The 15,620-nt window shown below is 40.1% G+C and overlaps 1 protein-coding gene across 1 annotated transcript; it reads left to right on the top strand.

The window, feature by feature from the left end:
- Positions 1–399: 399 nt before the first annotated feature.
- LOC139714250 (protein dispatched homolog 1-like) lies at positions 400–15,192 on the top strand (the record flags this gene model as incomplete). Its single annotated transcript, XM_071625968.1, has 4 exons — positions 400–434; positions 5,095–5,218; positions 9,694–9,949; positions 10,761–15,192. Coding segments are annotated over 4 exons (2,979 nt in total), but the record flags the coding sequence as incomplete, so codon positions are not given.
- Between the last annotated feature and the right edge of the window lie 428 nt (positions 15,193–15,620).

Genomic DNA, 15,620 nt, shown 5'->3' with positions numbered 1-15,620 from the left:
AAATATCTTGAAGTGCCCAAGGCCAGTGTCTGTTTAACCCCCCCCCCCCCCCTTATAAAAGATTGGCTAACAGACGCGTACTACGCCGTGAGTGAAAAACGATACCTTTATTAGTGCTTGAAGTTCCTCTTCAAGAGAATAGCGTGCTTGCAGCATACCAGTAAATGTTCAATGATTACTCCATGTACCAGAGGCTGGTTGTCACGTTTCATTCTGGCTTATATCTGTGTAGGTGATGCGTGGTTGTCCGCTACCAGCCTTCATGACGACATGGCCGATCTCTCCGACGAAGACGCGACAACTAATGGGGGCGCCCTGCGTTTAAGTGACGTCGCCCGTGACGTCGCCCGTAACGTCGACGGAACGGCGCAAACTTGTTCAACGAGTAGTAATAGGTGTTATGAGGAGCTACCAAGGACGGGATTCTGCTATTGGTAAAGATGTTTTCAGGCCTGCATTGATTGCATACACCTCAATGATCCTACCTGCTGTGCTCATCAGTTCATTTGCCCTGATATCTGCATGGTCATAATGATGACAGTAATATCATGCGTATTATATAAAATTATATGTGTGTCTTCTGTGTATTAATGTATGAACCAATGTAAGTATGTGGTTGTTATGAGTGTATAGGGGTGCGTGTATGTGTCTCTGTGTGGATCTGAATTTATGCGGAAGGAGTTGGTTGTATTGGTTGGTATTCGATGGTATCAAACTAGTGTGATTGAAAATCTGATCCTCCCATAATTCATTTTTTGAAGGTGAGGAGATTTTGACATTGTTACGTCATTATTGTATAAATGTATATATCTACATATCTGTTTATATATATGTATATATATACCCCCTTTAGCTCCTACACATGTTTTATAGCACTACATGCTGCTACTTTGGATCAAATCTCTATTTTCCTCCAAACGTGGGTGGTGGGACATCTTTCTACACCTGATGCTATACATTCATCACGTGTTTACTATCTATCGCCCGTACTGTATACGTAAGGTATATTTCATTCATTGTGCAACGGATTATCAAATCAGAAAATGCAAAAGCTCCATTGCATGGGAGGGAGATACCCCGCCCACACCCTCCCCCGTTATAGGTCTTCAATCAGTGGCGTAACTGCCCTCCCTCCCCCCCCCCCCCCCCCCCCTTCCGCTAGTTAAAAAAAAAATGGTAATTCAAGGGTTGGTAAACTGCTCTTGAAATTGACATGAAAGGGTGAGCAAGAAATTATTTTTTTTTCTCTAAGATTTCTTTTAACCATAATCAAAGAGGCATCAATAGTGTATAACATTGTTCAAAGAGCCCTGAGCCGATAAAAGATTGTGATTCAGCGTGATTCCTGGTTGGCATTCTGAATGATAAGCAGGATGGAGCGGTGTACTCAGAACATCCGAACCGTAAAGAGTCGCTGCAATGTTGCGCAATGTGATGTAGAATGCACACCTCTGTACCTTACACTTCGTTATATCAAAGCTAGATCACTGAGTGTTGCTTTACATACTATAGTCTATATTAAAATGCCTTGCATTGCCAATAATAAGACTTGACCTGGGCTATTTCCCAACTTTTCCATGTATAAAACACACACACACACAAACACAAACAATTAGGGGATGCTCTAAAGTGCAGATTTTGGACATCCTTCCCCAGCTTGGTCACTTCGACGCCCCCTCGCTGGTCATACATCCCCCAATCATGAACATAAACCGACATCCTGGACTACCAGTGGCGCACCGCCCCCCTTAATTTCCAAAGCGAAGTAATATAGCAACAAACGGAAGTTTTTTTGACTGTAAAATGTCAAATTTTTCAAGGTCGCTCGCTCCGCTCGCTCGCATTTAATCGTTATCCCATGCCCGGTGCGCCCTGCTTAATTTCCAAAGCGAAAAAATATAGCTACAAACGGTAATTTTTTTACTGTAAAATGTCAAAATTTTCAAGCTCGCTCGCATTTAATCGCTTTGCCATTCTCCTGATGTTACTGCCAGTAATTGCTAGCAGTTGCGCCCGGTGCGCCCCCCCCCCCCTTAATTTTCAAAGCGAAAAGATGTAGCTAAGATCGGCATTTTTTTTAAAAACTGTGAAATGCCCAAATTTTCGAGCTCGCTCGCATTTAATCGTTGTGCCATTCTCCTGACGTTGCTGCCAGTAATTGCCAGTAGTTGCTCCCGATGCGCCACCCCCCCCCCCCCTTTAATCAACAAAGCGAAAAGATAGAGCTAATAACGGCAGTTTTTGGACTGTAAAATGTCAAAATTTTCAAACTCGCTCGCTCCGCCCGCTCGCATTTACTCATGCCATTATCCTCATGTTGCTGCCAGTAATTGCCAGCAGTTGCGCCCGGTGGGCCCCCCTTCATTTCCAAAGTAAATTGAGAAAACATAATTGTGGAACCTGGGGTAACAAAAACGTTGTAAGGAAAATCGATTAACTGAAGTGATACAGACGATATAATCGTTATGCCATTCTCCTGATGTTGCTGCCAGTAATTGCCAGCAGTTGTGCCCGGTGCGCCACACCCACCTCCTGATTTCGAAAACGAAAAAATATATCAACAAACGGCAGTTTTTTGACTGTTCTGCTCGCTCGCATTTTTATTTTAATTGTTATGCCATTCTCGTGATGTTACTGCCAGTAATTGCCAGCAGTTGCGCCCTGTGCGCCCCCTTAATTTCCAAAGCGAAGAAAATAGCAACAAACGGAAGTTTTTTTTTACTGTAAAATGTCAAATTTTTTAAACTCGCTCGCATTTAATCGCTTTGAAATTCTCCTGATGTTACTGCCAGTAATTGCCAGCAGTTGCGCCCGGTGCGCCCCCCCCCCCTTAATTTTCAAAGCGAAAAGATGTAGCTAAGAACGGCATTTTTTTAAACTGTGATATGCAAAATTTTCGAGCTCGCTCGCTTCGCTCGCTCGCATTTAATCGTTGTGCCATTCTCCTGACGTTGCTGCCAGTAAGTGCCAGCAGTTGCGCCCGGTGCGCCACCCCCCCCCCCCTCGCTTTAATCAAAGCGAAAAGATAGAGCTAAAAACGGCAGTGTTTGGACTGTAAACTGTCAAAATTTTCAAGCTCGCTCGCTCCGCTCCCTCGCATTTACTCATGCCATTATCCTTATGTTGCTCCCAGTAATGCCAGCAGTTGCGCCCGGTGGGCCCCCCTTCATTTTCAAAGTGAAAAAATATTGCTACAAACCGCAGTTTGGGATTGATATCAAAATACATTGTATCAGATAGATATCAAAATTTTCAAGATATCAAAATTTTCAAGCTCGCTCGCTCCGCTCGCTCGCATTTAATTATTCTGCAATTCTCCTTTTATTTTCTTTTTACAAAAAGTCCCTCCGTGGGAGGTGTGTCCCCCTCCTACACCCTCTCCCGCTCGGTTGCTTCGCTCCCTCGCCGAGGATCTCACACCGTCACACCGTCACATATAATGTACCCCCGTAATAGTACTTCGTAGTATTCCTATTTTTACTATGCTCTGTAAACGCGACTTTTATACTCTTGTTTTCACAAAAAGTTCCTACCGTTTGAGGGGGGGGGTGGGATCCCCCTCCCACACCCTCCGCACTGAAGGAGCGGAATGGATTATCGCCGAGGATCTCACACCGTCACATAATGTACCCCATATATTCTAGTCCTTCATAGCGAAAGATTCGTGTATGTATACAATCACATGTATAAAAATGAATATGTACAATATAATCATAGAGTATGTGTAAATGTACATGATGACACAGGAGCCAATAAATCAAATAAAAAAAAAATCTCACAGTTTACATTTATCGTCAAAACGCACCCCCCTTAAAAAAAAAGCTGGTGACGCCCCTGATGTCACTCCCTTTCTAGATTGCACGCTGTTGTTTTACAGAGATTGAATGTGTCATTAAGTATGTGCATGTATGTGAGGTCGTGTAGGATAAAAGTAGCAGGTTTACATAGATGAAATGACTCATGGAATGAGAAAGCTGTTGGGCTCAGCTGTCACAGCAGTTCGTGTCTGCCAAGAAATTCAGTTAACAGCCTAGAAACAAATTCAGTTCACAGTGTAAAGTGAAATTAGCAGACACCTCGTTATACTATAGTAGACCATCTCCTAATTATTGAAACTCATACACCTGTATTTTTTGGAAAATTACCTCTTTTTCTCATTTGGTCAGGCACCTCACTCGTTTTCCAAAGCGACAAAATGCATAAATACAAGCTTGCCCAACGTAACAACCTATAGAATCCATGTTCAAATAAACTTGCGAAAACCAGCAGGCGAACAATGGGAAGCATCCATTTATTACTTTGCATTGCATGTATCTTTATTAACAAAATCTTATTGTCAAATACTAGGTTTTAATGAACACTTTGCTGCTGTAAGGGGGATGAGTTAGCAAGCACACTACTTTCAGGGATTGCTTACTTACGTGGGTGTAGAGACGTAAAGCATCTGTTTATGTGAATAATCATTGCACCAAAGATGCTTTATGAGTGAATTTCAAAACCTACTTGCCTGTTATGGCAAGTAACCATTTCTCCTTATTCGCGAAAATGAAACCACGAAATTGCTTATAACCAGAGACCTCACGTTTTTTTATATGTTTACATAACGTTCAGTTTGCTCATATAAGTTTCTATTTTATTGGATGTGAAAGAACACGCAGGCATGTTTCTTGATCGCTGTAATCATCTTGGTTAGTCTCTTTCTGATTAAAACGATTTGGAACACAACTTTTTCCATGTATACGCACATGCTTTCTCGCAGAATTTCAATCTTCTATTCTTTTTTTCCTATTGACTGCATAGTGGATGGCTGTCAAGTACTGATGACGGTTAAACAAAATAAAACGTAGCAACGGAAGAATGTCGTGCATCGAGATGTTTGTGGGTGTGTGTGTGTGTGTTTTGTTTGTCTGTTTTTGTTTGTTTGTTTTTGTTGTTTTTTTTTTTTTTTGAGGTGACACTAATTCTATCAGACAATGGCAAATAGTATTTGTCAACTTCCTTATCGAGTCTGAGTGTGGTCGTTTCCGCTTTCACTGTTGTCATTGAAAGTCTGTCTCTGCTTTGTTTGCCTTCAATTCTGCCCGTATAAATCAGGTACTCCAAATTTATCGTGCGTTTCCCGGTGCTCTTTTGTTTCATCCTCTTCGCATTGACGGCTGGCGCGGGAGCCTTTGTGTTCGTCCGATACGACCTGCCGTCTTTCGACGACCCGTTGAAGGTGAGAGTAGAAATTCGATAGCACAGTCATTGGAAGAGATAAATTTATCATAGGAGTGACAGTCCTGGCCTTTTAAAGACAATGATTACATGTATTAACTATGTGCAGGTGAAACAGAAACCCAGTTTTAGTGCTTCAAAATAGTTCTAGAATGTGAGTCAGGGATACAATCATCAAATGGAAAAATATTAATCAGTATAGTCAATGTTAAGCATTCTTACATACGAAATGTGAACAATAGTGTATAATAAAATTGTTTCTAGAATATGCCATCTACAGAAGTACGGTTTATTATCTACAGTTGGGCAATTCCGTATGGGAAGGGCAGAAACAGCAAAATTCAAAGTTAAGTAAATGCTCAGAAATTTCAGTTTCCCGTACAGACGGATTGTTGTATTTACGGAAACAAAAAATCCTTTACCAATAACTTTCCTCGTTTTTGTTGTACACACTTTTGAAGTTGGAAGACTATTTATTGTATTTATCTAAAATCTTACAATATTAAATGAAAATTTAAAATGAAACAACTTAAATATATCTCTGCATTATCCATACTTCCACATCTTTATTCCTATGCTTCAACAATCACATTTAATGAAGCATTCAGTCACTCTCATTATGATATTTTTTGGAGAAATTTTCAAAATCTACTGACAAATTGACGTAATTCCGTTACCATAAAATTGAAAAAAGTTTTCTCCTGAACAAACTAATCACTGATTTTTTTCTCCCCTTGTAAATTTTTTCTCTACATGTGACTCCCTGAAAAGTCACAAAACATTTTGTGAAATATCTCCTTCAGTTCTTCTGTAATTGTGGTAACGGAATTACATGGTAACGGAATTACACGCACATCTAATATGGAAGAGAATGACATATCCTACTTTCGTGCCAATATGTATGTGAACTGTCCATGAAATAGCTTCAGGGCATTATTATTGAGCTTAACAGTGTTAGTGATTGGCAGTAAAGGAGTGAAAGTTGAAATATATGTATGGTGTGATACACTGACATGACTCAGCATACAGTGTAGCTGGATGCCTCTGACAGTGAGTCCTGACATCAGGGTACACGCTTGACAAGACTTCTTGTGCTGAAAGTCTCCTCCCTTCCTTCACCTTCTCTCATGTACAAGAACTACATGTGTACATGGAGACTGTGCTAACTGATAACTTTATAAGGTTTGCTACAGATACTCATTCTCAAATGTTAAAAATCATACTGAATTCTGAGATATCAATTTGTATATTTTCTTGCTAAAAAGTCTCATGGTTTCATACAAAATCTAAGTATAGTGATGAGGGACTATTAAATGGATGTGATGCAGCATAAATTGAACAAAGGTTACAAAGAAGAGGAAGGACATAAAATTTCTTTAAAAGGAAAAGAGAGCACTGCTACTGACAGAGAGAAATGAACAGGATAATTTTTGTGAGGAAAGATCAAGAATTTAAGAGAAGGATCATACACAATGTGATAGAAGTCATTACTTGACACGGGATGCCCACTGAATGTGACACCTTTGATCTTTCTGTATGCTAAAGGCTTTATTATCACCAAGTCGATAGTCTGACCTTTTATTGAACATGTCCTGTTTTCATCCTCAAGTCCTTTATCTTTAATGGTAAGTGTATGACTATTACCTTCTTTCATTTGTTTCTTAGATCTTTCCTCCACAGAGACATATATTTTGATTTTCATGCCCATTTGATACAGAGCATCTGCTACCCTTTGAAATTTGTTCTTTAATCCTTTCTTTTTAAAAGGAATAAAGACAAAAATACCATTTGTGATGAACATTTAGCCTGTCAGTAATTGTGATACAGCTCTAAAATGTAACATTTAGGCCTCTACTTTCCAATCCTAAGAAGATTTTAAATATTAAAGTCAATGGGCTTCTGCTTCTACCTTTACTCTTCATGTTACCATTTGCTGTACAATCCAGTTTCCTTTCATACAAGTGCCATTACAGTGTATTTTATAATTTGCTTTCAGGCAGTCAAAATAACACTTACTGCAAAAGAGAAGATGAACACTTCTTGTGAGTAAATATATGGCAACACTCAGGAAGAGAAAATAGACAAAGTCAAAGAAAAAAGACAGAGACAGGAAACTTGTAGGAAAATTATAGGCCAAGCCATGATTGTGTTTCTGAAGACGTCATTTGGAAATTTTGTGTGGTCAGAAGTAAATACTAACATTATTCACAGGTTGATTAATCTAAACTCTAACACAGTGAGCTGCAGATGGATAAAAGAGGCCCTCTTACCTTTCTATGAATTAACAGAATTTGGTGGACTCACTCTAGTGGTTCAAAAAGTTGTAGTTTGTTAAAGTTATTTTGCTGTTTTCTATTTCCTTTTAGTTTAGTTCATTTTATTTTGGTGGGCTTAAGTAGGACTTACACTGTAAGGGAATTATCAAATTATGCACTACATTATATTCCAGGGGACAACTTCAGCTATTAGTAAAATGTCACAAGTTTTTAGTGATTAATATATGCCACAACATATAGATGATAATGATTAAGCACTGGTGCAGTACCATAATCATATAAGAAAATTTTCTTTTCTATTTATGATTGAATTGTAATTTGTTATATTTGTCACTGAACCACAACTGCATCTTTTCACTTAACAAATTAAAAGTTTCAAGCATCTTTAGTGTTCATCCTTAATATTAAACATTGTGTTCAATGATGGGGCTGCACACTGTGCTCTTGCACTGTAAATTGGCACTTATGATTTAGATTTAAATTCAGTGTCAATCCGGACAGTTTTTTATTATTTTCTTATGCATGTGCACATAATATTTATGTAGAATACTTGTAAGTAATTCACACATATTGTCAATTATTGGCATATTTAGGAAGAAGAAAACAGAGAAATCTGTCTTGCATGATATCAACAAAAGAAATACAAGAAAATTTGAGTATTGTTGACTGGATTTATAGAATTGTACTTGTGTAGGGCTATTCTAGCGTAATTCCGTTACCATGTGTCTTAGATGTCATTTACCTGGAGAGTGTGAAATTCTTAACTTGAAAGTAGACAAATTTTGATGGATGTGGTACTTAGAAGTTACGAGATCTTGATTGACGTAGTTACAACTTCAAATCACAGTCGTTAGCATGAACATTTTATGTTTTTTGACAATAAAAACTCATTTGGCACCTATACACTTGTAGCAGTTCAAGGTCAAAGGCTAGAGAGTACTTATTTAGTGGTTATATTATAGCTAAAGGCATAAACAATCTTTATCAAGACATTTCAGAATACATGAGTACCAAGAATGTGTATTTTTTCCAGTGTATTTCAGAAGGAGTAATTCCGTTACCATTTGTGTAATTCCGTTACCACTGACTTTACAGGGAAAAAGCGTGCTGCTTGGAAAATGTGATGAAATATTTGAAAAACAATACAACCGAATTGAAGTCGAGACAATCAAAGATGAAATCAGATAACAACCTACAGTGTATGTGATATAGAATTCAGAGAAACAACTCCTAAAGTCAGAGTTGAAGTTGTGACTAAATTCTCTGGTAATTCCGTTACCATCGCACATAGACCTCCTTTGTAACCAACCAAGTGAGAACATTTAACAAATTTGTATTTGGGGTGACAGTGTGAGTACCTCTGCATCTTTTAAATGTATCAAGAGAAGGCAAAGTAATCAATTATGTATACAGGGTGAAAGAATATGAGCCAAAATTCTCTGATTTGTAATTCCGTTACCGTGGAATTGCCCAGTTACGATTAATTGAGAAAAGAAGTGATATCTCTGTATATTTAAGGCTTTATTGCGATTTTTTTATATATGGTAGGGTGTTTTGTGATACAACTGACCGACAAATGTGATAACTCGATTTTTTTTTAATCACCGCTCCCAATGGTAAACAATACTTTTAATCTTGTTGATGAGTCGTAACTATATGATGTAAGAGAAAATTATATTTATGCCCACTTTGAATGATTTAATGGCATGTCCTAACAAAGCAATAACGTACCACTCTACACTGTTTTTCTGATAAAACGAAACACGCTACTAGGGCAGCATAATATACAAAAGCTTCCTTGCATACTGCCGCTGCGGGGGAAGGTGTAAAGGAAACCTTCCCCTCTCCTTAAAAAAAAGGAAATGATAAATATTTTATTTTCTTATGAAACTCCCTCGCTGCCCCTTCAGTGCACATTCGAAATGCTGGAAGTGTAGATAAGTTTCAATCCGTGCTTCAAGCTTATCGATTTACTGAACCGTATTTTTTTTCTTTGTTATACATGTATATGAATAATCATATGCTGTATTTTGATGTAATATTTTTCCTATATTTATGCGCGTAGAAACGCCAATATTAGGCACTATACAAGTGTTATTTATTATTGTTATATTATTATTGTTATTATTGGTTTTATTAAAACTATTTTTATCATTATTATCATCATCATCATCATTCATATTATTATTGCATGGTGCAGGGATTCGAGGCCCGAAAGACTGACATCAGGGATAGGACAGAAGGGTATCGAAAATTCAGCGAAACTTACGACAGGTCAGATTTCGGCCGATTTCACACCCGAAACAAACGGTCCTCGAGCGTGAGCGTGCCGGACGCCAGTGAATGGGCGCCGTCCTCGAGCAATGTTTCGAGCGACCAGAGCAACAGCGTCAACGACACAGATCAGTCCAGCTTGTGGGAAGGCGGCAGTGTGACTTATTCCTGCATCGATCCAGGTATGTCACGCAGTTTCGTTGCATGTGATAACGGTCTTTGAAATCCATAATATACATGTACTATTATAATGTCATTACAGTCAAATTCAGTGTCATGCGTTTAGTTCACGACGCGCCTCCTGCCAATTGCCTGTATTGGGCAATGTATTGATTTTACAAGCAGTGGATGATAAAGGAGGCGGAAGAGAGAGAAGAGAGTGGTTCCACCTCCCTGGTCAGATGAATTTTTTCTCTGGATTCTCTCAGATAGCATTCCTTTTAGTAATCATCAACTATTCTAGATAAAAGGGAACAATTTAAAAAGAAAAAGAAAACATAGAAACAAAAATATAGAGAACGTTTACAGGAAAAACCTCTTTGAAGCTTTGTTCAAGGATTTAGAGCTTAAAATCTGATGCAGAAATAAGAGTACAGAGTATTATACAAAAATAAGTATGATTAGCATGAGTTAGAGAAAACGACTATGTTTTGGGAATAAGTAGTGATTCAGTCTTGGAGATTTTCGCCACGATCGTGCTATTCAAGGCCGAGACTTTTTCAAATAACCATCTGAATTCACTTTCAAAATAGCCTGGACTATAAAGGGGTAAGGAAACATTCATACTCCAACACTCATGTTCTGTTTTGATACCTTTTCTACGCTATTTTATTTGCTTTTGCTACTCTATTTTTTTTTCAACATGATGTCCTCAACTCTGTAGTTGCAAATTCATTTCAAACAAAAAAGCTCAAAACGTTTCAGTCATGTGAAAAAAAAAATAAGCATGCCTCAATAACATTTCAACATTATTGTTTTTCCTTCATCCAATAGCGAATTCGTTGCATCATTTGCGGCTCGTCTTTTCGAAAATTGATGAGGCTGATTTCTTCAACACGAGAGCGATACACTCCATGTGCAACGTGTATGAGAAATATGTTCTGAAAAAGAGCCCGCGTCAGTCGTGGTACGCCGACTGCGCACCACTGTCCCTCGGCAGGTATGCGGCTTCCTTGAACAACAAAGACTCTTGTGTGGATGTGGACGATGAAGACATCTCTACCCTAAAGGAGTTACTACGTGAGTGCTCCCCGTATTACGCAAATGGATCCCTTACGTCAGAATGCTTACATTCCGACTGCCCGGAGGTACCCACAAACTGCACCGTCACTGATGCCGTGTACAGCATCTTTCAGCATCTCCTCCCTTCTGGGTCTGCGAGGCAAATAGCTAATGGCCATTTCGATGCGGAGTTCACCATGATGATTACTCCGTTCCCAGACTACGGGGACATTTCCCAAGACTTGTACACGGACCACCTCATGGGGCACCCCCTGAGTGACGGCGTGACAAAAATCTGTGCCGTTGGAGGCGGTTTTAAGTTTGATGTCTTTTCCAACTTACTCCTGTCTGACCTGAAGTACATGGGAATTGGCATGGGCTTGATCTTTGTCGTGGTGTGGCTTTACATCGGGTCGTTGTTCGTGACATTCATGACAGTCCTAGACATGGTGATGTCGCTCGTGCTCTCGTACTTCTTTTATGTCGTTGTCTTTAACCTGCCATTCTTCCCCTTCATCAACGTCCTCGCCTTCGTGTTGATCATCGGCATTGGCGCAGATGACACCTTCGTCTACGTGGACATCTGGAAGAAAATGAAAGAGAGGCATAATGGCGACAGCGAGAAGAGAGTTGAGATGCTTCAGGACACTCTGCATCACGCAGCCGTGACCATGTTCGTAACGAGCTTTACGACGTCATCGGCGCTCTTTTCCTGTATCATTAGCTCTATAACCGCCTTGAGGTGTCTGTCCGTGTACGCCGGCAGTGCGATAATTATCAACTTTGTCTACACAGTCACGTGGTTACCAGCCATTGTTGTTATCGAGGAAAAATACCTGCGGTTCAAAGCGTGCGAGGCGACGTTTGAGGAACCTGCCAAATTTTGCCAGAGTCTGACAAAACCTATGCGATTATTTTGGGAGAAGAGTATTCCGACTTTTGTCTTCAAGTTCAGGTACCTCTGGCTGACCGTACTGACATTGCTGGGACTCGGCGGAGCTTGCGTCGTATTTGTGAAGCCGAAGCTTCAGCTCCCCACGGAGACAGAATTTCAAGTGTTTGTGGCGAGCGATTATATGGAGCAGTATGACCAGGTTTATAAAGATATGTTTGAGTTTGAAGGAGGTGAGAGGGAGCTGCTACCACTTCTGTTCATTTGGGGTGTAGTGCCCTTGGACAATGGGAATTCGTGGGACCCAGATGACAATGGTAAGTTCATTCTCGATAGGTCGTTTGATGTCACTTCAAAAGCTTCTCAAGAGTGGCTTTTAGAATTTTGTCGAGACATACGGAATCAATCGTTTTATGACGGAAGTGATAAGTGGAAGGAGTTTTGCTTCATCGATACTTTAAAGTCTTTGATGGAAAGTCCGTGTGAAGTTCTCGGTCTGCCGGAGTCCTCCCAGTGTTGCAGCCAATCCAACTTCCCATTCGAACCACAGGTGCTTCAGAATTGCACTTCCCTGTACGTGTCCCAGAACCCGTACAAATATGATTACAGTTTGCGCTTCGATGAAAGTAACCATATTTCAGGACTAATGCTCTCTTTTACAAGTACCACGGTAGAGTCGGTCGTTTACAGTAATATTAGCAAATTTTGGCATACGGTGGAAAATTGGAGTGATTCGAAGATACGGAAAGCACCGGTAGAAATGAGTGGCGGCTTTTTCGTGAGCGTAGGCTACGATCAGATGTACTTCTTCGATCTCCAGGAGAGTCTAGCAACAGGAACTCCGTTATCCATTGGGCTGTCCCTAGGTGCTGCTGCTACCGTGCTGCTCCTAACCACCAGGAATCTCCTGATAACGTTGTACGCGATGATGTCAATAGCTTGCACAGTCTTTGTTACGATCGGAAGCCTTGTCCTTATGGGCTGGGAATTAAACATCCTCGAGTCTACCGTCATGACTCTTTCCATTGGTCTTTCCGTGGACTTTACCATCCACTACGGAGTCGCCTACAGGATTTCGCCGGCTAAGGATCGGGCAGCCCGCGCCTCTTGTGCCATGGAGCAGCTAAGCTCGGCCATAGCTACCGCGGCATTTTCTACCTTTATCGCGGGCGTGGTGATGCTGCCGTCTACCGTTCTTGCCTACAAACAGATCGGCACATTTTTATCCCTGGTCATGGCGATCAGCTGGGTGTATGCCAATTTCTTTTTCATGGCTTTGTGTCGAGCAGCCGGACCAAAGGGAAACTGTGCTCAGATACCTTTACCGTCGAGCTGTAATACTCGAGGCAGCTTCAGTAATGGTCCTAACTGCTGTCTTTGTTGCTGCAAGAAACCAAGAACCGCAATAATTGACCAGAGTGTAAATGGTGCAATAAGCCTGTAATGTACAGTTGTATATGGCTGAAAACCGGGGTATTTCTGAACTCTCTAAGTCGGTGGTTTTTGACTTCTTAAATGCAGAGTCAAATTTCACTCAAACTTGGGATGAGTCATTCTTCAGTGGTAGAGGATATCTGGGCCCTGTTTTATGAAGAGTTATACAGTAAAAATATATACAGTAGTTGATTTATATCATAAGTCTATGGCAGCCTGTGTGGTAAGGATATTTATAATCGATTATATCTTTTGATAAAACGGGGCCCAGATTCAAATGGTGCAGCCTCAGTGAGCCTCAATATTATATTTGTTTCTCACAGTGCCGAAGAATTACTGTCATAATGTGTTCTGTTTTTATTCCGACTAAAGAGTTGTCTTTCATAGCAGAAACATAGGATTAACCTATGTGGAAAATATAATTTTGGATTTGTCTGATTGTCAAAGTGAACAAATTCAGGTCCTTTGTAATGCGTGATAATCATTCTATCAACACTTGCCAGGAGCTCTACCAGGGAGAGGGGATTATAATGTTTACTAATTGGTTCAGGTGGCCCTCTCGGGTCCATGGGGCATAGACCCGGAAGTCCCATTTTTTGAGTCTCAATTTCTCAATTCGAACAACGTCCAGCAGTTATACGGTGTAGAGCCAAGTCTGATGTTCGTGCAGTCCTGGAGGTATTATACGAACGTATATGTAGGTACCTAGTGTACATCTTAATTCTTCATGACAGTCCGAGCGGCCGTGTGGGGAGGTAGTTGAGAATGTAGAAGCATGAAATGGGATAAATCCGGTGTATTTTGTTCAGTCTCAGTTTCAGTTTTATTGTAGCAGGACACCAGCTTGAAGCTTAAGCAGTTCTTCAATGGGTCTGTGCACAATACAAAATGTTCATGGTATACGTGAAACACAAAACATTGGTACACCGCAAATCATCCCACCCTTGATCCCTTTCGCACACAGGTGCATGTCCAATTGAAAGCTAAATATGTTTAAATCCTCCCTAGGATTAGGGGGAAAAAGTCAAATTAGACGTGCACCCCACATTGGGGTCTAGGAGGACCCACGGCAGTGCCCCACACTATCAGCGCACAGACGTGTCAAATCTCAAGTTGCAGTTGCTACATCGTGGGGTAGTAGCCGCAATTCAGTCAGTAATGTAATATTATTCTCAAAGGTATGACCAATTACTTTAGTTACATCAGATAAGAGGAAAGCTCCCCTCTCCCTCCTTTATTCTCGTCTTTTGTGGTTCATGACATTGTATGTATGTCACACCAATCACGAACCAACTGTATGTTTGAAAGTTATTGTAATTCCCCATGACAACTGATACTGTATAAGGACATGATTTGAAAAGTTATATCTGGCCATTTATGATTATGTATGGGGTAAATTTGTTTAGGCAGGGCCTCACGGGCATGCACCAGTAGAGGTACATCTCATACAAATATCAAGGCATGAGAAATACAGAGTGGTGTGGTACAACGTGTACTACAGTTCCAAGATAAAATCTTTCAATCTTCGTAGAATCTGTAACTCATCTAACTTGGTACGTGTATGAAGACTTTGTGATAGCTGTCATTGTTCCATGACTGGTAACACTAAAATATTCTTTGTTTTGGGGAATATTATACACATTTGTACACAGTCTGCCTCGCCTAAGTCGATCTCACTCAAGTCGAGAAATTGGAGAAGTCGGAGAAATATTCTACCCTGGATGGATACAACCATGTGTCAATTGCATTGTCAACGGATTGTATAAGTCGAAATTCACTTACATGCAAGCCGAATGTTTTTCTCAGGCCCCTCGTCCGATTTAGGCGAGGTTGACTGTATATATATATATATATATATATATATATATATGTATATATATATGTATATATATATATATATGTATATATATATATATATATATATATATATATGTGTGTGTGTGTGTGTGTGTACATAGTCTTTCATTTCAATTAAACACTTTTTTAAAAACTACAAAAAAGATATCATGAAATCATTGTTAATGCTTAATGAAGTAGGGTTCAGATCGTGACATGAGAGGCTTTTACGTATAGACTGCATACAATATTGTGTAGCGCCAGCACTGTCGGGTGAGACCTGACAGCTATTTAAATGTGAAATGAGCGGCTGTTAATCGTAAATTGCATAATGAGTAATGTTTGTGTAGCGCCACCACGGTCAGATGACCTAACAGCTATTTCGAGCAGCTGTTGATCCTCCTACTTGGTAGGTCACCGATATTCAAATGCTCGTACATTTATGCGATACAAAACATTTCTCGCCTCCA

This window comes from Diadema antillarum, unplaced genomic scaffold (assembly GCF_040938485.1).
Source record: "Diadema antillarum isolate AM-2024a unplaced genomic scaffold, OU_Dant_1.0 scf00000045, whole genome shotgun sequence".
Classification (NCBI taxonomy): Eukaryota; Metazoa; Echinodermata; class Echinoidea; order Diadematoida; family Diadematidae; genus Diadema; species Diadema antillarum.
The sequence above is the reverse complement of the archived record's forward strand: the minus strand, read 5'-3'. Positions and strand labels throughout refer to the sequence as shown.